The 25,868-nt window shown below is 42.8% G+C and overlaps 2 protein-coding genes across 7 annotated transcripts; one reads left to right on the plus strand and one right to left on the minus strand.

The window, feature by feature from the left end:
• Positions 1-20: 20 nt before the first annotated feature.
• On the minus strand, positions 21-12,332 carry LOC144037086 (small conductance calcium-activated potassium channel protein 1-like). Of its 5 annotated transcripts, none has more exons than XM_077548223.1 (11): positions 12,185-12,332; positions 7,259-7,315; positions 5,622-6,388; positions 4,548-4,643; positions 4,186-4,476; positions 3,184-3,305; positions 2,945-3,086; positions 2,755-2,865; positions 2,539-2,666; positions 990-1,059; positions 21-895 (listed from the first exon to the last, which is right to left on the minus strand). In XM_077548223.1, exons 3-11 carry the CDS (start codon positions 6,372-6,374, stop codon positions 668-670), a joined length of 1,941 nt encoding a protein of 646 aa, XP_077404349.1. In that variant the 5' UTR covers positions 6,375-6,388; positions 7,259-7,315; positions 12,185-12,332; the 3' UTR covers positions 21-667. The 5 variants fall into 5 exon arrangements, with proteins under 5 accessions (XP_077404349.1, XP_077404348.1, XP_077404346.1 ...); XM_077548222.1 differs by having other exon boundaries at positions 981-1,059; XM_077548220.1 differs by adding an exon at positions 7,431-7,518 and having other exon boundaries at positions 981-1,059; positions 2,539-2,865; positions 12,185-12,321.
• Positions 12,218-25,868, plus strand: chrna11 (cholinergic receptor, nicotinic, alpha 11). Of its 2 annotated transcripts, none has more exons than XM_077548225.1 (10): positions 12,218-12,402; positions 14,247-14,386; positions 14,469-14,513; positions 15,461-15,570; positions 15,637-15,716; positions 18,413-18,580; positions 18,663-18,857; positions 20,025-20,111; positions 21,718-21,827; positions 23,330-25,868. In XM_077548225.1, exons 1-10 carry the CDS (start codon positions 12,351-12,353, stop codon positions 24,002-24,004), a joined length of 1,662 nt encoding a protein of 553 aa, XP_077404351.1. In that variant the 5' UTR covers positions 12,218-12,350; the 3' UTR covers positions 24,005-25,868. The 2 variants fall into 2 exon arrangements, with proteins under 2 accessions (XP_077404351.1, XP_077404353.1); XM_077548227.1 differs by having other exon boundaries at positions 12,246-12,402; positions 14,469-14,530.

Consider the following 25,868-nt stretch of genomic DNA (forward strand, 5'->3'; position numbering starts at 1 on the left):
GAATGAATTGGATTCTTGGAGACAAGTGCTTACGTGTTTATTAGAAACGATGACATCATCATACTGCTACGTTACAAGATGGGAAGTGCCGTTTCTATCCTCTTAACATGAATTGCTCCCACTGGAAAATGAAACCAGTTATGTTCATGTAACTTTGTGCAAAAAAAAAAATAGGGATGTGGTTTACACATTAAATTTGACCGTATTGCAGTGTAATTTTATACTTACGAATTTGTTTAAGACTTTTATGGTTTTAAAATAATTTTCTTGCAATGAGGTTTTAACTACTTAGCCACGAAATTGCTTTATATACCTACTTGGAATACCCCCCCCCCCCCAAAAAAAAAATCTACCTTAACGTGAACCCAGAAATTCAAACATTTTACCGTCCTCAATTCATAATGTCTGCTTTTGCGTTAAAATTCTAAGTAAAGAATGAAAATGAAGTAAACATGCTTGCCTCTTGTTTCATCACACAAAGAAGCAAAACATTCAAGTGCAATTTAGTGCCACATTTCCCATTTTTTCCCCCACCAATAAAGAAAAAATTTCAAGAAAAGTTTTGGTTCAAGTCCACTTTGACCATTCCATTACAGTAGCACGCATTTTCCCATTCTGCAATACTTGGCTCTTCCGCCCAGGGGGCGCCAGACACCCACTTTTCATTCTACCTGTCCTCACTCTTTCCAGCAGCATCTCCTTTCTTCTCCCTCTCACGCAGCAGGTGTCGTATGGAGGAGTTCTGCGTGGACAAGGTGCTGGTCAGCAGCGGCATGAGGCCCCGGAAAGCCTCGCGCAGCTCCTCCACGTGCTTCTCCAGGCCGTGGACGTGCGTGTCCAGCTCGGCCCGGCAGCCCTGCACCTCCACCAGCACGTCGCTCAGCGTGGTTTGCAGCTGAGGGGTCCCGGAGCAGACACACGTCACAACAACGGTGCGTTCGCAATCGGCTCCAGAGTCGCTAAGCGGCGCGTGCACTTGCCTCTCTCACCTTGCAGAGGTCCACCAGCGTGCTGCCTTGGTCGGCCAGGATCCGCTTGTCCATCTTGACGCGCCGCAGCCTGGACAGTGGACACCCCGGTTGTGTGCTTTTACCGACATTTATATGTCAATGGCGAGAAAAACTTCCAAGTGGATTCCATCCATCTATAGCAATTGTCCCTTATCAGGAGTGAGCTTGAGCCTTCCCTAGCTTACGCTGGGTCAAAGGTCGGGCCCACTATGGATTGATCGTCAAATTGGGCATGAGTTTGTGGTAAGAATGAACCAATCACATTTTAACTCGTGTCAAATGGGAGCCAGCATACACCTGCCACCATTTAAAGGGCGTCTTATTAACTCCAATTAAAGTTCAGGTGTTCTAGTAGACTTTTCTTGACATTATTTTGGTGATTTCACTTTGCTCTAAATTACTTAGTTACAGCTACTAAATCACAAACTGGGGGATGTAGCTGTGTTCCGAACGAACCAATCACATTTAAACCCTTGACAGATGGGAGCCAGCACATGCCTGCCACTGAAATCATGTTCAGAGGTTCTAGTAGGCTTTTTCTGACATTTTGTTTGCTTACTTTGTTTAATAACTAAGCTAGTTACTTACAGTTACTTAGTTACAGTTGAAGCTTCTTAGTTACTTACAATTGCAATTTAAGTCAGTTACAGTTACTTAGTCACAGTAACTTCTTAGCTTCTTAGTTACTCTCAGTTACTTACAATTACAATTTAAGTCACTTAGTTACAGTTACTTAGTACAGTTGAAGCTTCTTAGTTACTCACAATTAGAATTTAAGTTACTTAGTTACAGTTACTTAGTCACAGTAAGTTAGTGCAGTTGAACCTTCTTAGTTACTTACAATTATAATTTAAGTCACTTAGTTACAGTTACTTAGTACAGTTGAAGCTTCTTAGTTACTCACAATTAGAATTTAAGTTACTTAGTTACAGTTACTTAGTCACAGTAAGTTAGTGCAGTTGAACCTTCTTAGTTACTTACAATTATAATTTAAGATACTTAGTTACAGTTACTTAGTACAGTTGAAGCTTCTTAGTTACTTAAAATGACAATTTAGGTTACTTAGTGACAGTTTCTTAAATCCAGTTACTTAATTACAGCTGCTTGGTTAAAGTTACCAAGATAACGTAACCAAGTAACTCTAACTAAATAACTAAAGCAAAGTCAGCAAAATGGTGTCAGGAAAAGCCTACTTGAACTTTACTTTGGAGTTAATCAGAGGCACTTAAGATGGCGGCAGGTGCACACTGATTCACATTTGACGCGTTTGAATTTGGTTCATTCTGAACACAGCCAAGTTTCGAGAGGGTGCGCATACTTTTGCAACCACATTATCTCACGTTATTTTGAATTTCTTTTGGTAATGGTGAAAAAAGTGAGATCATTTAATCTGGGTTTTATCTTTTATACCACCAAAACTTGACATTTGAGCAGGGGTGTGTGGACTTTTTTTTTTTTTTTTTAAATATATATCCACTGGGCATCGAACTTAACGGTGTTATTTATTGAAGGCGAGGCGTGGACTTACTGGTGGATGGCGAGCAACAGCTTGCGCTGGTGCATGCGCACCATAGTGTGGTCTTTCTCCCTGGAGAGTTTGGTGTGCTTGTAGATGAACCAAGTCTCCCTCAGCACGTTTGCCGCCGCGATCTTCATCTGCACGGAAAAACAAAACGTCCGCAACGACACCTTTCCTCACCGACAACCTCCGGCAAACGACGAGCGTGGGAATGCGGGATCGAACCCTTTTGGAGATGTGCGAGTCGATCATGAAGTTGTGCACGTGCTTCTCAGCCCGCGTCAGCTCCAGCTTCTTGGCCACCACCGCCACCACCAGGACGGTGCAGCCCGCCCCCTGCCGCAAATCCTTTTTTCAAACATTCCTCTGTCCGAAAATAAATAAATAAATAAATAAATGATAATTTCCTGCTCACCATAATCCCGGTGAGGAGGCAGATGCTGCGTCCGCAGTAGGTGTGAGGCACCACGTCCCCGTAGCCGATGGACAGGAAGGTGACCGACACCATCCACAGCGCCTCCATGTAGTTGCTGCTTAAGTCCCGGTAGTTGTGATGTCTGAAAAGATTTGCGTCAAATTCGTTATTGAAATAATCCAATCAATGTCTTTTTTTTTTTTTTTTTTCCCAAAATGCGTCCAAGTCCAAGTGGTGACCTCTCGCATACGTGCAGCCCCCACGCCGCCACGATCCACAGGGAGACGCTGAAGATCATCAGCACGGTGCCGGGGTAGGTGGTCATCAGGGTCTTGCCCACGAAGCGGGCGTTGAAGTGGATCTGGCGAGCGTTCAGATTAAGATTATGTAAACGTCACACTTTGCAATCTGCCGCGGGTCCAAGGTGAGCTAGCCCGAAAATAAATTGCAAGCATTATACCATACCAAACTGTGACATACCATAATAAGCGTACCGTATTCTGGTTATTATTACATTAGCCGCATCCAGTAGTTTTGATCAATATCAGAAGGCGGCCATTTTGCCACTTATTTAGTGATGATAATGACATCACAGTTGCTCAGGTCTCAAGTGACAACCAATCGCAGCTCAGCTTTAGAAAAAAAGGTGAGCTGCGATTGGTCGTTGCCTGGGTCGACAGCAAATGGCAAAATGGCCGCCCCACTGAGATGGATGTATTTTGCTGCATAACTCCACAAATGTAATATTAACTCATTCACAGCCATTGACTGCTAAAAACGTAAAAAAAATCATTTTAACTATTTCTATTAGTTTAACATTATTTTTCCACTTTTGTTAACAACAGTATGAAAACCTACAACAGATATAAAATGTGTGATTAATCGTGAGTTAACTAGTAAAGTCATTCATCACAATTACGAAAGGCGATTAATTACGATGACAAATTCGAATCGCTTGACGCCCCTAATTCTTAATAATCTTTTTTTTTTTTTTACAAAAAAAGAAGAAAAGATTATTGAAAATCGGGGGCGTCAGGTGATTAAAATTAATTGTAACTAATCGCGTGACTACACTCGTTAACTCACTATAAAAAAAAAAAGAAGAAAACATTATTAAACATTAGGCGTCAATGGCAGTGAATGAGTTAAATGAATCAGAATGTCTTGTTTAGACACATAACATATGATTGTCAAGAAATGTTTAAGGTTGACTTAAAAGTCTTGCGAGCCTAATAGCGTGCCTTGTTGAGCGCCCCGATGCTGCGCGAGGCCGTGTCCGCGAAGAGCCGGCTGTGCAGCATCATGGCGCGGCCCAGCAGGTACAGCCTGAGGAACATGGGCAGCGCCAGCACGATCTCCAGCTCCGTCTCCGACAGCGTCGCCGCCGGCGCCGTCCGCCGCTGCAGGTAGGCCAGCAGGCCCACCGGGTACGGATGGATGGCCGCCGCCGCCAGCTCCAGCGCCATCAGGGCCAGCCGCTCCGTCGTCACGGCGATGCGCCAGTCCTCGGCGCTGCTGTCGTGGACGTACAGCTGAAAGAGATGGCGGGTGAAGCTTCCGAGATAGGTCGCAATGAAAGGTCGCTGGCGTCGGCGGGGGTTACCTGCACCTCGCAGCAGTGGTACGCGATGATGAGGCCCAGCAGGACGATGGTGGAAACGCTGATGATGGATTTGAGCGTGAGCGAGTAGACGGAGCTCTGCCAGGTGACGCACACAAAAGAGTATGAAAACCTAGAATTTTTTTGTGGTGTACATTTAGAACAGATGTAAAATTTGTGATTAATCGTGAGTTAACTATTGAAGTCATGCAATTAATTACAATTAAAAAATTTAATCGCCTGACACCATTTAGAAAAACAAAGAAAAGATTATTAAAAATTAGGAGCGTCAGGCAATTTTTTTTTCTTTTCATAATTAATTGCATGACTTCACTAGTTAACTCATGATTAATCAAAAATGTTATCTGTTCTAAATGTGCAATAACAAAAATTCTACGTTCCTTGTTAACAAAAGTGGGAAAAAAAGTTAAACTAATAGAAATAGTTCAAATGAATTTTTGACGTCTATAGCCGTCAATGGCAGTGAATGAGTTCATTTTGACATGAAGTAACTTGTAAAAATTATGCACATTTTTTAAATTGTAAAATACAACTTGACCCCAGTCTCCACAAATATGATTAAACTTATTACTGCTAAATTTTGACGTGGACGTGTCTGCTGCGCTGTGACTGCAATTCCTCCAGTACAGGCTTTACAATTAATAAAATAAAAAAAATAAAAAAAATAAAAATAAAAATAAAAAATAAAAAAATAAAAATAAAAAATAAAAAATAAAAAATAAAAAATAAAAAATAAAAAATAAAATAAAATAAAAATAAAGTGGCATTAAAGGAACTTTAAATGTCAAAGTCAACACACTCATTTTGACACCCCTAGTTTCAACCAAATGTACATTTATCATTCGATGACACCCATGTCACTCACCAAATCGGGCTCCGCCTTCTATAGCCATACACGCTCAAAGTCACAGATGGCGCCCCCGAGTGGACAACAAAAATACCTCACATGCACATTTCGGTTGACTAATAACGCTAAATCAAATTGCATCTCGCTAATTGATTCCAAACATGCGCCCGCTCACAACACTGGCCAACAAAACACATGAAACCTTTGACCTTGCTGTAGACGCTCCACGAGAGTTCCGTCTCCATGACCATCATGACCACGCCGAAAATGCCCACGGCGAGCGCGCAGTCGTTCAGCCGCTGCCTGCGTACAAAGAGCGCCCTGCGCCGCACCAGCCGCCACCCGATGCTGTGCGTCTTCCAGTAGTGGTCGTCCTTGTGCTTGGGGCTGGAGTGGCTGGGCTCCCCCGGGAGGAGACCCCGGTTCCGGACCCGGGGCGGCGGCGGCGGTGGCGACTCTTTGCCGGGCTGGTGCGGCTCGTCGTCCCTGCTGGTGATGATGATCTCCGGGAGGCTCGGGCTGTGAGCTTGCCGCTGGAGGATCGGGACCTGGGGCCTCCTAGGGGTTCTGAAGGGGGACCCGCATGGGGTCGCGTCATTAAAAACGCAGCCTTTCTCCGGATTTCTGGAAGCGCCCGAGCTTTTGGCTTTGCGCTCCTTCCTGGGACAACTCTGCCGTTTCTTCTCCTTGCATTTGACCTTGTCGGCCCTCCTGGGGGAGCACGGCGAGGCTCGGGTGCAAATGTGGCCGTTGTACAGAGGCATGGTGGCCATGGCCTGGGTGCGGTCCAGCCACACCGTGCCATCCGCGCACCTCTGGATGGACGGCCGCAGCCCGCATTGCGGAGGGCAGGCCCGGCGCGGGGAGAGCGTCCGGGCGGGAGGCAGCAGGGAACGCTGCTCCTCCACCTCGCATTCGTCCATCAGGGAAATGTTGACCATGGAGGTGGACGAGCGCTCCATGGTAGCGAGGTGAACTTGAAGGGGGGGGGACAACATGTTAGAAAGAAGCGCACAAAGTTTTTGTTTGCCATCAATTAAACATACTCATTATATCGTATGTACGTCCAAAACAATCACTTTTCAAGACAAACAAAACACGGCACATTTATTGTGCAATTCTCTTTGCGCTGTCAAAAAGTGCAAAGCCATTTTCAAGCCTTTAGATCTGGTCGATAATGTGTGAAAAATAAAAAATATTAAATTGACCAAATTGTGGACAAAGGAAGAACAATATTACATATAATTTTAGTTTTTCTCAGAATTTTATTTTTATTTTTTTTAACTGGGCAGCCATATGAGCAAAATATATATATTTTTTTATTAAATTTAAATAAATAAATATTGATTAAAACGATTAAATACACAAATAATGTTTTGGGTAGCTCTTTTTGGCTGCATTACATGGACAAAAATATGACCTGTTATATATTATCCTGCATTTATTATGTCAATGTCAAACGTGATAATACTGCACTTTTCTATTGTTAACTTTTACATAAAAAAATTAATAAAAAGTAGCATTTGTGAAAAAAAAATCTCAGAAAATTATGGCATTTAATAAAAAAAAAGTTATATTTTTTTAAGACCACTACCACTATACTGTACACATTCATTCATTTATGTTGCAAAATGTAATTAATTCAAAATGAATCGTAACATTTTATAAATCTATAAAAATCTAACTATATTCAATACAATAACTGTACCAAAAATGGAGCTTATATTTGTTTTTGTTGGTTTTACTGCATGAAAGCAAAACGACATTTCGCAAGTTTTCCTTTTTTAAATGCCGAAAAGTTTATCATTGACCCTCCCTAAATTTCCCACCAGTGTAAATCCCTTACCTTTTATAAAACAAGCTCGATTTCGTCCGATTTAGAAAATCCTGTCGCACGTCCTTCCTTTAAAAAAAAAAAAAAAAAAAAAAAAGAGTCAAGATTAAAAATGTGCCGTAGTGATGTGATGTCATCACATCATCAAATCCAATAACAATGATCCCGCTCCCGCTTAACAAACCTGTCCATTAGCAGCCGGAGCTCCTCCCATAAGATCCCAGATGAGGTTATGAACCCCTTGTGTATACGATTATTCCGACATGTGACCACTGACCACACACACACACACACACACACACACACACGCACTTATATCCATTACATGTCCCATGCATTTATACTCTCTTTGCCTGGCCGCCGTCCCGCCATCAGGACGTCTTCCTTAAAGCCGGGCTTAGTGGCAGCGCAGACTCCACTTGCAGATGTTGCAAAGGCAAACAATCATCTGTGTGCGCGCGTTGCCAAAAAATCAGCCCGACTACAACATCACTATTTAGGGCAAGTCCAACTGTAATTTGGGTTTAGTTTCTTAGTTGTTAGCCACATTTTTGAGAATCAGCGACATGAAAATCCGTAGGCTATCTTGTCTATCATGAGCAGACCCACGGAAAAAAGAAAGAAAAAAAAAAAAGCCTCAAGAAGCCATCCTCGAAAACGCAGAGTAAGTCCGCCATTTTGGTTCGAGGCGGCCATTTTAGGGCCATGTTGGCCAATCTTGGGGGTTCTTCGAAAAGAAAGACAACTTCTAGGGAACGTTTTCAAATTCAGCCCTCAGAGCCAGTTTCATTTAGCGTCATGAGATTTGGTAGGTTTGTCCCACAAAAAAAAAAAAAAAAAAAAAGTCTCAAGAAGCCATGAAATGTACAGAAATCCAATAAACTAAAACTTAGCATCAATCATTGAAAGCAAATAGACAATATTTTTCTTATTATAAATCCTGACTATCCATTGGGCAGATTAAACTTTAATCAAGAGAGACCCAATACTTATGAGCTTATGAAATATCAAATATGTCACCTCTTAGCTGAACAGGTGGAATATTAAGCGCGAAAGTCATAACAATGACATCCCACGCGGTTATTTACCCCAATCCGCCTGACAGATGGGTGCGGTTGGGGGTGGGGGTGGGGGTGGGGGTGGGGGTGATCCGGCCAGTAGCAAGCTAAAGAACGGTATTATCTAATCGGAAGGCGACGTGTATCAAGGGTGGGATGGCAGAGTGGGCGTGGGCGGGCGGGAGAGAGGAACATATGCAGACGAGTCCAAACGGTTTTGGGACTGGAATGAAAATGATGACATATTGTGCCTCCAAATTTGCATTTGGGTACAGACTAATTCACTTGACAAATTCCGACGAGAAAAAAAGAGCTATTGCTAATGCTTTAGTTAGCTTAAGTAGCTAACATTAGCGTTGAATTATTATTTTTTTTTTTTTAGAAAAAGTTCCCAGGATGATAATGTCATTGACACAGTGACAATTTTTTTTAACTCATTCACTGCCATTGACGCCTATAGACGTCAAAAATTAATTAGAACTATTTTTTATTAGTTTAACATTTTTTCCCCACTTTTGTTATCAAGAGTATGAAAACATAGATTTCTTTATTACACATTCAGAACAGATATAAAATTTGTGATTAATTGTGAGTTAACTAGTGAAGTCATGCGATTAATCACGATTGAAAAAAATTATCACCTGACGCCCCTAATTTTAATCATCTTTTCTTAAAAAAAAAAGATTTAAATAAGAAAAAAATACCTTTTAAGATAATCTTTTCTTTAAAAAAAATAAAAGATGATTAAAAATTAGGGGCATCAGGCGATTAAAATTTGTCATCGTAATTAATCGCATGACTTCACTAGTTAACTCACATTTTATATCTGTTCTAAATATACAATAAAAACATTCTAGGTTTTCATACTCTTGTTAACAAAAGTGGAAAAAAAGGTTAAACTAATAAAAAAAATAGTTCAAATGAATTTCCGACGTATATAGGCGTCAATGGCAGTGAATGAGTTCATCTTAATGGCACGTTTACAGCGTATTCTTATTTTTGCAATTCATCTAATGAAATTAGTGTACCTAATGAAGTGTCCCACCAGATGTTTGCCTCCCTAACATCTCACATCTGCCAGCCTGTGTAAGTGCTGAAAAAAGCCTTAGCTTAGCATGTCCATTCATGTGTGTGCGTGCGTGCGTTGCCAGTCTTCATTTAGCCTCCTCTGTTATTATTGCATCACCCCGTTGGCATCCAGGCTAAGTGGAATTAAGCCGAGATGCTCGCGGGCGCTAATTGCGACAGCTGTTAAACGATGAGGATTCGCGGCTACCCAACAAGGCGGGCTCGCGGACAATTGCCAGTTAATTTTCCCCGCATTACGTAATCATATTGAACAGAGAGTGTGAAAATGGAATGGTCTGAATCCTTTTTGCTAAAAGTTGTCATGGAAGACGTGGAGTGATGAACAATGTGGGATTTGCGGAATGTGGAAAATTTAAATCATTAGTGAATGGGAGGAAGATTTTCATGCTGGCCAGCATGCAGTAACAAAAGCAGCCACCTGAAGGCGCCCATGCGTCAATTCCGCCACTTTCTAATGTAATCCCAATGAAGGATGATGAATGGAGTTTTCCCAACTGAGCAAACCTATTATTCCTCACCCTCTTTCTATTCCCACTTTGGAAAATTGCATCCAAGTGGCACTCTCTGATGGATGTCATCCATCTTGAGGCCCACCCGCCAGGCTTGGGGGGGTGATGCGGAGCAAGAAAAAATAAAAGGGGGGAACAACCCCCCACCTCCCTCCTCCTAATTCCAAAGTGTAGACTCCAAGTAATAAGGTCATCTATTATACAACCAAACTCTTTCCCTTGCTTGCCATTCGACCCCCCACCCCCCGCCTCCTTCTCCCTCTCACCCCCTCGGAGTTTATCAGCTTCTTGCTGGCTCTGCCCTTGCATCAGCATTCCGGGGAGGACAAATGAGGGGAATCCGGTTTAAAAATGCATGCAATCCTGGGGGGCCTTCCGCTATGGTGACAAAGTTTGATGAACATTTGGAGGCTTACTTATGAAAAAGACACCACTTTCACCAATTGAGGTGAACATGGGTGGGCGAGGAGCCATGCTTGAAATTAAAACAGGAAGTCGGCCATTTTGGTTTGAAGCAGACATGGCTTATCAATGAAAATAAATCAGTTTCACCAATCGACACGAAATTCGATTGACATGTGGATCAAAACAGGACGCACGAAAAAGTCGCTCGGACCCAGGGCTAAAATTGAACAGGAAGTCGGCCATTTTGGTTTGAAGCAGACATGGCTTATCAATGAAAATAAATAAGTTTCACCAATCGACACGAAATTCGGTTGACATGTGGATCAAAACAGGACGCACGAAAAAGTCTCTAGGACCCAGGGCTAAAATTGAACAGGAAGTCGGCCATTTTGGTTTGAAGCAGACATGGCTTATCAATGAAAATAAATCAGTTTCACCAATCGACACGAAATTCGGTTGACATGTGGATCAAAACAGGACGCACGAAAAAGTCTCCAGGACCCAGGGTTAAAATTGAGCAGGAAGTCGGCCATTTTGGTTTGAAGCAGACATGGCTTATCAATGAAAATAAATCAGTTTCACCAATCGACACGAAATTCGGTTGACATGTGGATCAAAACAGGACGCACGAAAAAGTCTCTCGGACCCAGGGCTAAAATTGAACAGGAAGTCGGCCATTTTGGTTTGAAGCAGACATGGCTTATCAATGAAAATAAATAAGTTTCACCAATCGACACGAAATTCGGTTGGCATGTGGATCAAAACAGGATGCACGAAAAAGTCTCTCGGACCCAGGGCTAAAATTGAACAGGAAGTCGGCCATTTTGGTTTGAAGCAGACATGGCTTATCAATGACAATAAATAAGTTTCACCAATCGACACGAAATTTGCTTGACATGTCAATCAAAAGAGGACGCACGAAAAAGTCTCAAGGACCCAGGGTTAAAATTGAACAGGAAGTCGGCCATTTTGGTTTGAAGCAGACATGGCTTATCAATGAAAATAAATAAGTTGCACCAATCGACACGAAATTCGGTTGACATGTGGATCAAAACAGGACGCACGAAAAAGTCTCAAGGACCCAGGGTTAAAATTGAACAAGTCGTCGGCCATTTTGGTTTGAAGCAGACATGGCTTAACAATGACAATAAATAAGTTTCACGAATCGACACGAAATTTGCTTGACATGTCGATCAAAAGAGGACGCACGAAAAAGTCTCAAGGACCCAGGGTTAAAATTGAACAGGAAGTCGGCCATTTTGGTTTGAAGCTGCCATGGCTTATCCATGAAAAAAAATTACAGTTTCACCAATCGACACAAAATTTGGTCGACATGTCTATCACAAAAGGATGCACAAAACAGTCTTTAGGACCCAGGGCTAACATTAAATAGGAAGTCGGCCATTTTGGTTTGAAGCAGCCATGGCTTATCAATGAAAATAAATAAGTTTCACCAATCGACATGAAATTTGGTTGACAAGTCGATCAAAACAGGACGCACAAAAAAGTCTCAAGGACCCAGGGCTAAAATTTAACAAGAAGTCGGCCATTTTACTTTAAAGCAGCCATTTTAGGCACTGCTGACTACTCTTCCATAAAATCTATTTTGACAGTTTGGAATTCACTTTTCTTACATAGAATTGATTATTTAGCGGTTACTACCCACTTTGCTACAGTAAAACAACCCCCCCCACCCGCTTCTCAATTTTTTTGTTTCTACTCTGACCTTCAGTCTTCTTCTCGTGGCATTGTCTTGTCTTTAATAAGGTCAGCTCACGACAGACACATTAAACATCACCCACACTCCATCTTCACCCCCCCCCCACCGACGAGCGATTTTTTTTATTTTTATGTTGTGCTCTCCATTTTAGTCCCACCTCTTCCTCTTGGTCTCTCTCTCTTTTTCCTCAGGCACCTGCTCCTTCTCTGCCTCGCTCGCTTTCCTGCAGCTTCCTCCTCGTCCTCCTCCTCATCATCATCATTCCTGCCTTCCTGTCTGTCTGCTCCCACTCTTCCTCCTCCTCCTCCTCCCTGTCGACCAGGATGTGGCGCTCGGCGGCTCTGCTGCTCTCGGGAATCTCGGCGTTGATCCACGGTGAGCTCTTTTTGATATTTGGGATTCAAACTGGAAAAAGGAGAGAAAGGGAAAAAGTGCCGGATGCAGCGGGTCACCTGTTTGCTTTGCCAGAGCGGCAAACGACGCAGGGAGACATGTCATCTATCTTGTGTGACTCATAAGCAAACTTAGGTGGGGGATGGGCGGGGGTTGCACGGATCAATTGGATTAAACATATGGATGGCCACCGTTCCATCTTGCTGCAGCCGTTGTGTTTGCATAAGTAAGAGTGTGCGTGTGCGTGTGTGTGTGTGTGTGTGTGTGTGTGTGTGTGCGTGAGCGTGGAGGACGTGTTGCTGCGGCTGAGAGGTGCAAAACTTGACAGCCTCTCGCGCGTGCGCTTGTCGTTGGCGTAAAGTAGCGCCAAACACGAGACGATGATGAAATATTGTAACAGAGCAAAACACACGACTTTACCTTCTGCTAGCTTAATGCTAACATACTGTACAATACAAACGGCCGTAGACGAGCTAAAGAATGGCATCAACAGTTGCGGTGTTATAACCCTTTTAGTTTAGGCTATTTCAACCCAAACGGTGCAACAACACACAGACAATATAAAAACATTAGTAGGCATATATTCTTTATCTTCTTTGGTTTTGACAAAGTAACTTACAGTAGTTGTGGAACTCTTCTTCGTTTGTCTTAATTGCTGGATTATACTGCCCCTATGTGGCTAAGATGCGAACGCCAGAGGGGTCGCAATGAATTGATCATGAAACATAAATCTGAATTATGTTATTATACGTCTTACAAATTATATTACAGCGTGCTATTAAAACACATTATATATATATATTTTTTTTTTTCATGGCTTTTCCGTTCATTTCAATTGGAAAAGACCATTTGAATGTCTGAACTGTTTCCAATTCTGTAGCCGATTACTGAATTTATACAGTTCCTTTGTTTTGACCTTGTATCTGCTACCGTAGCAACCCCCCCCCCCCACCCCCCTAATAAAACACAGATGCAAATAAAGCATGCATCATAAAAGAATGTTAATTAATGCACTAAAACTTTTGTCTGTTATCGAATGGAATAAAATGTAAAATTAAAACCCCCAAAAAAAGAACATATATATATATATATATATATGTTATTTTTTGTGTGTGTGTGGGGGGGGGGGGGGGGGTGAAGATGGAGTGTGGGTGATGTTAACAGTAAAAATAATTAAATTTTACCATAATTAGGTTTAGGTTTATCCATCCATCCATTTATTTTCTAGATTCCGACCCTGAACCTTAGAAGTGTGAAGTTGATGCAATAACCATTACCGTGCTGCCTCACATTTACGCCCCCCCCCCACTCCCCCCAACACACACCCCACCACCACCCCCTGCAAAAAAAAAGGCACCTATTTGAAAGCGAATCTCATTTGAGAGTAAGTTCATTACAGGCTCATTAGCATCAATAACCCTGATGAAGTTTCCTGCAGCCTCTAATTAGACTTTGTTTACCGAGCTGCCGAGTTCCCCGCAAGTCTTGCGCCCTTGTTGGCGCAGAAATCGCAGCTTTATCGAGCGGCGGCGGCCCGGCCGGAAAAACGTGACAAAAGGTGACTAACGAGGACGGAAAACGGATCCAGTGACTGGACTGCTTTTTTTTTTTCTCTAATTGATAGTGGAAGCATGTTTGTAGCATATGAGTTAGAATTTCTTATACAGAATCTCAAAAAAATGAAGTGAAGTCACTGTGATTGCGCAACTCCCAAACTGTGCTCCTCTAGAGGGGGGCACAGCGTGCGATGTGGAAAAACAAACAAACTTAGTGACAGCTTAAACTCCACAAATTTTTTTTTTTTTCCCACCCATATCCCTTTGCAGTGTCTTCAGGAGGTCCTCACCAGAGAAACCTGCTGAAGAGCCTGCTGAAGGACTACAACCGCATGGAGCGCCCCGTCGGCAACGACTCGCACCCGCTCACCGTCACCTTCTCGCTCAGTTTGATCCAGATCATGGACGTGGTGGGTGTGGCCGCCCCCCCCCCACACACCACGCGGGCCGTTTTTTGCAATGAAAATGTTCCAAAGTGTTTGTGGTTGGCAGGACGAGAAGAACCAGGTGCTGACCTCCAACATTTGGCTGCGGATGGTAAGGACGCCGGACAGGTTTGTGGTGCTAATCAACTTGGACGCTCGAGTCACCGGACGCAACATTAGGTACACAGACTTGCTATTTGAAAGGCGGAATTTTCCGTACACTTCTTGAATTGCATCTCATTTGATGGTGTGCCTAATGCTGTGGCCAGTGGGTGAATTTTGCATGTGTATTGCTATTTATTTATTTATGTATAATATGATGTATATAATGTTAACAGTAGTTAGTATTTTTCAAATATTAATTGACGTCATGTTTATGGTTTTATCTTTATGACAATACTTAAAACTTTAAACCTCATTATGAAAAAAATACAATATCAATAGTAACTATTTGAATTTCATCAAGAAACCTGATTATTTTATATGTATTATAATACGTACTTAAAAAAAAAAAGCAATTTATTTCCAAAATATTTTCATGATTATATAAATACAATTAATAATTTGTTGGATAAGCAGTTTAGAAAATGGATGGACTGTATTTATTTACTGGGAATATAATTTAAAAAAAGAAAAAAACATTTAAAATAGAAAAACATGACTTATCCCACATAATTTTTTATTTTTTTCCATTTTGTGTATTTTTAAAATGTACAATTAATTACATAATTATTTTATGCACAATGTATATCAATGCAATACATTTTTAGATATTTTTAAACATTATTTTCACATTTAAAAAAATCTAATTCAGAAAACTATTACAAAGATGACAACTTTGATTCAAAAGATAATAGTACAGTAAATATTTTTCATTAATCACCTGTCCAATTGAAATGAGTTCTAATTATTTAATTCTAATGCAGCTTATTTTAAAAGGTTTTCATTCACATTTTCAAATGGCAATCTGTTATTGGTGTCTATTAGTAACATACTTGAAACACAATCACACGGAATTAGTAACCCATGACTTCTGCGTGTGTGCGTGTGCGTGTCAAGAGCTGGTTCGACCACTATCTCCAGTGGAACCAGAGCGAACACCCCGGAGTTAAAAACCTCCGCTTCACCACCGACCAAATCTGGACTCCAGACATTCTGCTGTACAACAGGTAAGCATTGAACACGCGCGCAGGTGAGCACTCACGCGTTCTAACCGCCCTGCGACCAATCCTCAGCGCAGACGACGACTTCGACTCCACCTTCAAGACCAACGTTCTGGTCAACTCCAGCGGCTATGCGGAATATTTGCCTCCAGGTGAGTCACGCACTCACTGAAAATGGCAGAAGAAAAAGACGATTAAGTCAGAACTCATCCACTCTCGAGAAATTGGAAAAACACCCAAAAACTTTTTTGTTTCATTTTGTAATATAGGCTCGTGTTCTCCTTGCACATTTTCTTTCCCTCAGCCAACGCACAGCATTTTTTTGCGCTTGGCACTCAGCATTCCCCGCGTGTCCCTTGCCGATGCCGGCGCAGCCAAGGTTCATATTTCACGTCCGTGGAATGCCGTTCGCCTTTGACATCTCGCCAGCGGCCTCCAAATAGGCTGCATGCACTTCCTGTTTTACATTAGCAGGCTGACAGCCGGTCGGTCGGCGTTCCAAAGTGAAACTTGTGCATTGCGGGGGCCAACGCCGCTGCTGTGCGTTCGTTCTCCGCCATGTTTATTAATAGCATGCTGCGGCGTGTAAATAACTCACCGCCGAGATTGGGATTGGGGACAATTAGGGGCAGAGCGAAAAGGGGGTTGGATGGCTGAGGGAGAGCCAGTCTATCGTTTCGTTGTCATTGCAGACGGCATCAATTGATTATGCGTGAAATTTAAACGAAAGGGAAAAACAACGATTTGTGGAGTTTGAACAGTCATCATGTTGTCCATCAACGCACCTCACGTGATCTAATATTGGATAGTAGCAATGGATTATGCAAAAAAAATAAAATAAAATAAATTGGGTGAAAAAGTTGAGGAAAAAAAAAGGTTTACTTTTATGAGGAAAAAAAGTCATATCTTATAAGAAATGACATTTTTACACCAAAAAAAAAATCCCACTTCCACAATAAGACTTTTCAAGTAGTGACAATTTTACAAGGAAAAAAATTACATTTTGATACTAAAAAACAAATATGTCATAATTTTTCAAAAATATATATCACGAGGAAAATGCCCTAATTTCATAACAGCTAACTTGCAATACTGCAAGAATAAAGTAATACATTTATGGAAAGAAAAAGTAATTATGTGTCATTTCAGTTAAGCCAATTAACTTATTAGTATTTTGTCCATGCAAAACCCTACAAATCCAAATCCAGGGTAACATTAAGTATCATTTTAAAAAGGCAAATAGAGACCTCGCCCCCCCGATCTGCAATTGAGGAAATAAACATATTTACATATCTGAAGTGTTTTTTTTTTTTCTTCTGGAAGACTTTCATGGCGACGCGATCTGAAAATATGCAAATGCGGCGACATTTGCGAGAGAGGGCCTCGAAATGAATGTCGTGTTGGCGAAAAAGAGCCTCTTTCAAATGACGGTCTTTTATTTTTGGGACTGTGTCGAGCCAGAGTGAGCGAGTCTTGTTTGTGAGTGTCGCCTCAAGGTTACAAGATGGATATCTGTGAGAGGAGAGGTAGAGGCGCGCTGCCAACAAGGCGCTGGCCGCGCACACAATATGAGTCCCTCGCTGGACACAACATTAGGGACGCCGTTCCACTACTGCAAAAAATATATATAATCCGGAACTTATTTGCTGTTTTTGTGCTCTGGCGTTTTTTGCACAAGTGAGTTGAGGAGCTTCATTGAGAAAAGGGGCTCACTGCCGCCATCTTGGGGCACCTACATGCAATCGCAGGACAGTTCATATATTTGGATTTTCTTCTCCCAATGTTAATTTTGTTATGCTTTATTTTTTATTCTAAAACATTCAATTTTTTTCTTTGAACTATACAACGTTACCAACTCTCCTAATATAAAGACTTTTCCGACTGACAATGTTATTTCTTCTCACAATCTAATACGATATTCAAACTTTTTTTTTCCACCTGACATTATGACTTCCAATATAGCAGATTTTTTTTTAGGAACCAGTTGAGGTGGCTCGGGCATCTGGTTCGGATGCCTCCTGGACGCCTCCCTGGGGAGGTGTTCCGGGCATGTCCTACCGGCAGGAGGCCCCGGGGACGACCCAGGACACGCTGGAGAAAATATGTCTCTCGGCTGTCCTGGGAACGCCTTGGGGTCCCGTCGGATGAGCTGGCTGAAGTGGCTGGGGAGAGGGAAGTCTGGGCTTCCCTGCTAAAGCTGCTGCCCCCGCGACCCGACCCCGGATAAGCGGAAGAAGACGGACGGACGGACGGACAGATTTTTTTTTAAATTCGAGCATTACACGTTAATAATTTTCTTCCTAATTTTATGACATTCTTCCACTTTTACAATTACTTTTCTATTAATACAACTTTACCCCACTAATCAATAAGACATTTTTGCATAAAAAAAATAAAATTAAAATAAATCAGAAAGTTTTTAAATCAAATAACTTTTTCAAAATGTAAAAATCGAAATTAACATCTTATTTTATTTTTAATGAGTGCCAGAGTCAGTAATAATACTTCACATGCATTTAAAGTGTTTTTTTTTTTTTTTTTTTACAGATATGTTTTAATAACTGGTAATTCTTTAATTGCATTTAGTTCTACTTTAGGTTGGAGCACTTTGAGAACACTGCATGTAAAGTGATTTACCAATTTTTTTTTATCAATACTAACAAGGATGGGCAAGTACTGATCGCAGATATTGGATCGATACCGGCCTTATTTCAAGGTATCGGGTACTCATGAAGGATGCCGATACCAGCCACGACACTGAAAAAAAACCCTGTACAAAAAAAAAAAGATCAAACATCAAATCAAAAACTCATCTGCGCATGTCGTTACGTGCCGGGCGTCCTTGCAGGCATCTTCATGAGCACGTGCAACGTGGACGTGCGCTGGTTCCCATTCGACATCCAGAAGTGCGTCCTCAAGTTCGGCTCGTGGACGTACGACGGCTGGCTGCTGGACCTCCAGATGAACGACGCCGACATCTCGGGCTACATGCCCAACGGCGAGTGGGACCTCGTAGGTCAGCCTGGAACACACGGACAGCCTGTTACTTTTACTTTGTTTTTGTTTTTTTCAATTAAGTGGCGATTGTGATGACTTAGGGGTGCCCGGCGCCCGCAACGAGGTTTACTACGATTGCTGTAAGGAGCCGTACCCGGACGTGACCTTCATGGTGACCATCCGGCGGCGGACGCTCTACTACGCCCTCAACCTGCTCATCCCTTGCATGTTGCTGTCCTCCATGACGCTCCTCATCTTCGTGCTGCCCGCGGACTCCGGGGAGAAGATCTCGCTGGGTGAGCATTAAAAAAATACAACAACAAAAAAAAAAAACACATTCAATGCCAGAGACGTTTTTTTCTGTCCTTTCAGAATGCAAGCAAACTTTCGCCATTTGCGATGTTCAAACGGCTGGTATAATTTATGTGAGATGATGCAAACGCGCGCGCGCGCGTACACACACACAAAACGCAGAGAAACGAAAAAGTCAGCAAGATATTTTTGAGGAAAAAAAAAAAAACACTCTTTTTGATGTGCGCCATAAAAATCTCCAAGTGGGACACTCCCGCCCCGTCTTTGCGGGAAATATGATTCTAAAACGCTCACATTGAACGTGCGAATGAAAGAAGTGGGGCTGAAAGAGGGGAGCGAGCGGAGCTGAGAGGAGATTACAGGATGAAGCAGGACGAGGAAGACGAGGAGGAAGAGCGCAAAGGAAACGGGAGAGGGAAGGTGGAGGGCGACGTGGGAAAAGTGGAGCACGCGTACAAAACCGTGCAAGATGAATTCAAGTACATCGATTTGAAGAAAAAAATAAATAAATTAAGAGTACAAATACCTCCTACAAATCCTCGTTATCAGGGAGCGTGACTTAACAATATAAAGAGTGGGTATAAAAAGTCTACACACCCTTGTTCAACGACATCAATGCATTTCCGTATCCGGTCATTAATTTGAGAGAGGAATTTTTACTTATGAAAAAAATACAGCAAATACCTATTTAATTAACCATGCATTTGAATAATGCTGACGATGTGTTGTATGGAAACTCAAGTGTGCATCTTTAACATGCACAGCCAATTAAGCTATTGATGTAATAAAGGCTAGTGAATTAATTAGGTCGCCCCGCCCCCTCGACCATCATGCTATGTAGAAACAAGGGCATCCCTCTCTTCTCTTTCCTTACCTTTTACGCCTTGAGATTTCTGCCAGAGAAGCATTTTTGGTAATTGTTTGTCTTTGGGGTTGTGAATTACGACAGCGCTGTTGTTGGATGCAGATGCTGTTTGGAGCCGTGTAAAATGAATGGCCGGCGAGCATTACACTACGTCAAAAAGCAATTTAGTGGATGAGCCCTCGCGCTCGTTCGTCAAAAAACGCTGGCGGCTCGCCCAGCTAGGAGCTCATGTTGACTTTCTGTATGAGATCGATTTATTATTTCATTTTTATTCATTTTATTTAAGGCATCACCGTCTTGCTGTCGCTGACTGTCTTCATGCTGTTGGTGGCCGAGATCATGCCAGCTACGTCAGACTCGGTGCCGCTCATAGGTAGGCCTGTTTTATTTGACCGACTTCATATACTTTTGAGACGATGCCAGCAAAAAGTACCCAGCCCTAAAAGTTCCCCGAACAGTTGCAGTGACAGTGAAAAGGTACTTTCAGTTCCGGCAGCCATTTTAGTCTCAAGAATGACAAGACCCAGAACCAAATGTTTCAGAAACTTGAGCTAGTCGCATTTTGGTTCCCGGAACTGAAAGTACCAAGAACCAAAACTATCACAGTTTGACGCAACAGGTACTTTCAGTTCCAGGGAAGGAATTTCACAGGATTAAAAGTATTTAGAACTTCCGGTTACAGGTAACCCTAACCCCAAGCCGCAAGCTGACATAGCAAACCAGCGGCTAATGTTAGCAAACTTTGTTTCACCTAATCTCTGGTGTATATTCATCTTTTTGTGGTACTTTTGAGGCATATTTTCCAGCTAGACAAATAACGACATCGCTAACAAGCTGCTATAGTGCTCATGACCGGCGTTTCTCCATCATTTTGTGCTTCTTTTGGCACATCTTTTCACCTAAATAGCAGCTAGCAAGACAACGGCATAGCTAACTAGCAGCGAGTGCTTGGCGTTTTGCCATCATTTTTGTGTTAATTTTGATGCATATTTTTACCTAAATAACAACTAGACAGACAAAGGCATAAGCTAACTAGCAGCTCTTGTTCATGGCTGCTGTTGTTTTTCCATTATTTTGTGCTACTTTTGACTTCTTTTTAAAAAAAAATCTAAATAACAGCTCGCCAGGCAAAAGCATACCTAAATAGCAGCTAGTGCTTGTGGCTGGTGTTTTTTCATCATTTTGTGCTACTTTTGACACTTTCTTTTCAACATAAATAGCAGCTAGCCAGGAAACAGCATAGCTACCTCGTGTTTAACATTAGCCGCTAATGTTAGCAAATGATGTTAGCATGTGATTCGCCTTAACAACGCCATGTTGTGGCAGCTCCTTCTATTGAAATACATCTGGCCACAAACGCTAAAGAAAAAAAAATGTGCAACGTTAACCATCAGACTGCAGTTTCAGCACTTCATTTTTTTTTTATTAAATTGTTTTTTTTTTAGCATTCCAGCTCATCACTCCACTTTTACAGCTCTTGTTAGCTCCCTTTTTCCCGCCCTCCGCACGTCCCGCTTGTCAGCTGATTACCGAGGAATTGAACGTGTTATACTGCCGGCCCCCGAGTGTCATATATCCATACTTTATAGCGCCGCTGGCACTGTTTCACATTTAATCAGACTTTTACGGGGACTGATACATGACTATATTGCGTGAATGCGAGACTTGATTAAAGAGCCTTTACAACCCGGAAAGCACTAAAAAGACTTCTCACTAGCCGCTAAAATAAGGAGGCGTCTATTTCAGGGAGTCTTTTGTTTTTCAGGTGCCTTCCGGGATCTTTTGAGTCTGTACTTCCTGTGCGGGGCGCTTAGTCCATCCAACCAGAACCTTAGGTGGAAACACAAAATTCTGAGAACTCTTGGTTCTGGGGACAAGTGAACATATCCGCTGCCTCTGTTGCTACATTTCTGTTCTTAAGTTCCTGCAAATTTAGTCCTGGGTACTTCCAATAGTAATCGTGTTGTCTCCTCTTCCAGGTCAGTACTTCGCCAGCATAATGATCATCGTGGGCATGTCCGTCATTGCCACCGTGGTGGTCCTGCAATACCACCACCACGATCCCAATGGAGGCAACATGCCCAAATGGGTGAGGCTCACACACTCCCCTCCTTTCGTCTCCATTCTTACTTAGGGTATACCTATTTTTACTCGTCTTACTTTCCGTCTCCTTGGGTCGTGATGCATTTTTGACTTCATGTCATCATCTGATTGCAAACGGCTCCCACACTATAAGTACTGTATTGGGAAATCGGGTCGTTTCCGGCTCAAAATGTCGCCAACCTAAAACCTTAGCATTTTACAGCGTCTTGTTACCTGAGCTGTAAACGGAGTCAGTGTAGTGATGTAACATCCGCCCACCACTTTGGATGAAGCAGCGTTGCCCTTGCGGAGGACTCCAGCTCTGCGCCGTCTCGGTGCTGTTGCTGAGGAGAGATTGGAACGGAGCCATAATGTCGGAACTGTATACATTTTTCATCAGATTATCTAAAAAAAAAAAAAAAAATACAATCAGAATCAGATTTTCCTGATGTACCCGCGGGCATATGGGATCTCGTGGAAGGTGTTTGATTGACGCCCCCCTCGACAGGAGGTCATAAAACTGCAGAATGCAGATTTGATTGTTTCCAGGTGTGAATTCCTCTGCAGTTTCATGACACCATTTGTCATTCTACGCCTTGATCTGGTAATAACAGGGAGTCATAAAATCCAGGACAAACATTTCATACCTTCCGGGTGTGCATTTCTTCATAGCTTTATGACGATTATTAGGATTTCAATTCCTTGATGTATACATTTGATTTCTTCTGGTGTCATTCTTTTGTAAGTTTATGAGGGTCATACATCAACCTCGGCTTTGTTCTTTTAAAAAATGGACATGCTAATATCCCAGACAGACATTTACAACTTCCAGGTGTTGTTTTATGTAATTAATCAGCCTACCTTTGATCTTTGACAGTTTTATAGCTTTTTTGGCGTGTGGGTGCCATAAATCAATTAAGGGTCATAAATAATTCACTTTGACGAAACCCTCTATAGTACCTCAAAGCAATTATGTACATTTGATTGCATTCTTAAATAAGTGATTACCCTACTATTCAATCTCATTAAAGGGTCATAAATCACATTGATTAGCGGGTCATAAATCACTCACTTTGATTGCGGTATTGGTTTACATCAATCAAGGGCCATCAAAATAGTCATCTTTTTGACAAAAGCATGTCTTTAAATTCATAATCCTTTGTAGAATTAAGAGTAGAGAATATGTAATTGGTCATCCCGCTTTTTGATTTTATAGGGTGTGCGGGTACCATGCATTAAGCAAAGGTCATAAAACAATCACTATTTGAATGCAAGTAGAATCATCTCCCATAAATCCAGGAAGTACATTTTATTTTAATATGTAACACAAATGAATCATACCAGTCTTATTTTATTGGGGCTTGTAGTGCCATAGATCAATCAAGGGTCATAAATCAATAATTTCTAGACTTGTGGTGCCATAGATCAATCAAGGGTCATAAATCAATCAAGGCATCATCTACCTCTCTCATTCTGATGAGTGAATTCTGCTGCTGCTTTTGCGTCCAGGTGAAGCTGGTCCTTCTCCAATGGGTGGCGTGGTTCCTGCGGATGAAGCGCCCCGGCGAGGCAGAGAAGCCCAAGAGACCCCCGTGCGCCCCCCACCTACGCCGCTGTTCCTCAGGCTCACACAGCGGGAGCATCCCCAACCACGGCGACCCGGCCCTGCATTCACTACACCCGCAGAGCCTGGCCCCGCTCCACCAACATCACCTCCCCACCCAGTCCTGCACCAACAATGGGACCGTGCTCTACTTCCAGGGGATGGAGGAGCCCACGCTATTGTCCGATGCCGCCCAGAGGTGCAACAACATCCCCGCGGGGCCCCGCAGCCCACCTCACCTCTGTGGATCCCCGCCGCCTCCCGCCCCCAATTTGGACGGCCTAGGGTGCCCCAGTACCGTCTCCAGCGGGGGCGGGTTTGGAGTTGGCGGCGGACCGTGTCAGGCCCCAGGCCATGGGGACCCGCTGCTGCAGGCCATCCTGGAGGAGGTCCGCTACATGGCGGACCGGTTCCGCGAGCAGGACGAGGCGGAGTGCGTTGCCGACCAGTGGAAGTTTGCGGGTGCCGTCATCGACCGCTTATGCCTGGTCGCGTTCAGCGTCTTCAACATCATCTGCACCATCTCCATCCTCATGTCGGCGCCAAACTTTGCTGACGCGGTTTCGAAGGACTTTGTCTGAAAAGCCTCGAGGGGGAAGAAAGCGGATGGGGAAGAGTTTATGGCATCAAGCGGGCTCGGATCCAGCGGGATTCCACATTCTCTTGTGGGCTAAAGACTGGAAGACAAAAGGAAAATATGTGGATTTCTTTGCACTACCTTGAGTGAACTCAAAGAAAAGAGACGAGGAAGATCAGAGCTGTAACAGAGGCGGGACAGCGTCTGTGTGAAATGGAATCGCGTGAAACCAGAACGGGCTGTGAAGTTGAAAACTTGTGAAAGTGTAAACTGGCAAGCCCGCCTTTGCTGGGTTCTGTGTGAAGGGCAAAGCAGACCAGTTCATGATCCCATGCAGATCTTTTTCCACCTTTAGTCAACATTTGTAAAAATTGTTCGGAATCAGGGAACGAAAAGAGACTTGTGTAAAAGGCAAGAGCCTACAGCTCTGATGTGTCGATTTTGACAGAGCACTGTGAGAAAGACGCAAGAATGGGGGACCAAAAGAGACCGGGCCTGCCTTGGCTGTTTTCTGTCAAAAAGGCCATTTGAAAATACTTTTACGGGCCTCTAACTGGAAGAATCTTCATTCCCATCAGGATACATACAGTTGAGTTGTGTGTAAAAGGTAAAGGCAGGTCAACCGTAGCCAGCGATGCCTATGGTGCGCTATTTTGCAAGATCTCCGTGTGAAAGAAGCTCCAGTGTTGAGGAAGGACTCCTTGGAGAACAAAGACAAGGACGTACAGATTACATTTTTTTTTTTTTTTTTAAAAGAAGAGCAGCGCAGCAAACAATAAGAGAACATGGTGCTCATCCATTATTCAAACCTTAGCGTCTAGTGGCCGTCAAATTAAAAAAGTCCTCCCGTCGTCTTTAAGTGCGTCTAATCGGCTTTGAAAAGATGACTTGGCCACTTTAAATTTCCAAGGGCCTTATTATCCCCGTAGCCGACGGGCCTCCCTAAAATGAATTAAAGCTGCGGCGGAACCGAAGCAGATCTCAGATCAGGGGTAACGGGTCCAGAATCAATAGGGAGGAGCGACGTCTTATTCGATGCGAGCAAAGTTTGTCATTCAATACGCGCGGTGCCGCAAAAAGGATGAGGCCGCTTTCATTTGGTCGCTCTTGTCCGTGTACAGAAAGCAAACCAAAATCAATAAGAAAGATTTCCTGCCCTGTGGCACATTTGCTAATTTGTGTCTAATGGGAGATCTTCAGCCAAGACGAAAGAAGACACACAAAAGCAGCTCCACCAAACGCAACCTGTTGAGATCCGATACTAAACAGCTGGAAGGCACCAAAAAAAAAAAAGTCTTTCAGACTTTGTGAAAATCACAATCAAAACGTCCATTATTGATTTATTTTCGTCAAATACCATGAAACTGATCCCCAACGACCGCAGAAGGCAATTTATAGATCCTGTCAAAAGATGAGCTAATGCTAATCTTCATTGAAGCAGGAAGTAGCCTGCTAGCTAACAAAACAAATAAAGACACTGTGAATCCTTCTATTTTCCATCCTGTTAGAGCTCTTTCGACTGTCCGAGAATGACAAATGAAACATCCCGTCATCTTCACGCATCCTACTAGAACGAGGAAGTAGCCTGCTAGCTAACAAACAGACAAATACGGATTTCTATGACTTCCAAGAGAGGATTTTACGTTCCCTTGGCATTAGCCTCACAATGGACAACAACTCTGCCATTTTCTGCCCAGTGATTTTGTATTTCTGAACATATGGTGCCAATTGATGTCATACTTTAAATAAGAGCCAGCAATTCCTCGGTATGTCTTCAATAGCAATTCGCCAGTCGTCTCTCCCTAGCGATCGTAAAGCCAGCATCTTCCAGTGTTTTTTATCACCGTGGAAATAAAACGTTTACTGCA

The sequence above is a fragment of the Vanacampus margaritifer genome, chromosome 17 (assembly GCF_051991255.1).
Source record: "Vanacampus margaritifer isolate UIUO_Vmar chromosome 17, RoL_Vmar_1.0, whole genome shotgun sequence".
Classification (NCBI taxonomy): domain Eukaryota; kingdom Metazoa; phylum Chordata; class Actinopteri; order Syngnathiformes; family Syngnathidae; genus Vanacampus; species Vanacampus margaritifer.

Coding starts and splice junctions, on each gene's coding strand:
- chrna11 (XM_077548225.1), top strand. CDS start 12,351: ATGTGGCGCTCGGCGGCTCTGCTGCTCTCGGGAATCTCGGCGTTGATC. Junction 14,387..14,468: donor TGATCCAGATCATGGACGTG/GTGGGTGTGGCC, acceptor TGTGGTTGGCAG/GACGAGAAGAACCAGGTGCT. Junction 18,858..20,024: donor CGGGGAGAAGATCTCGCTGG/GTGAGCATTAAA, acceptor ATTTTATTTAAG/GCATCACCGTCTTGCTGTCG.
- LOC144037086 (XM_077548219.1), bottom strand. CDS start 6,374: ATGGAGCGCTCGTCCACCTCCATGGTCAACATTTCCCTGATGGACGAA. Junction 2,866..2,944: donor GCCTCCTCACCGGGATTATG/GTGAGCAGGAAA, acceptor GATTTGCGGCAG/GGGGCGGGCTGCACCGTCCT. Junction 1,060..2,538: donor CTGTTGCTCGCCATCCACCA/GTAAGTCCACGC, acceptor TCCACTGTCCAG/GCTGCGGCGCGTCAAGATGG.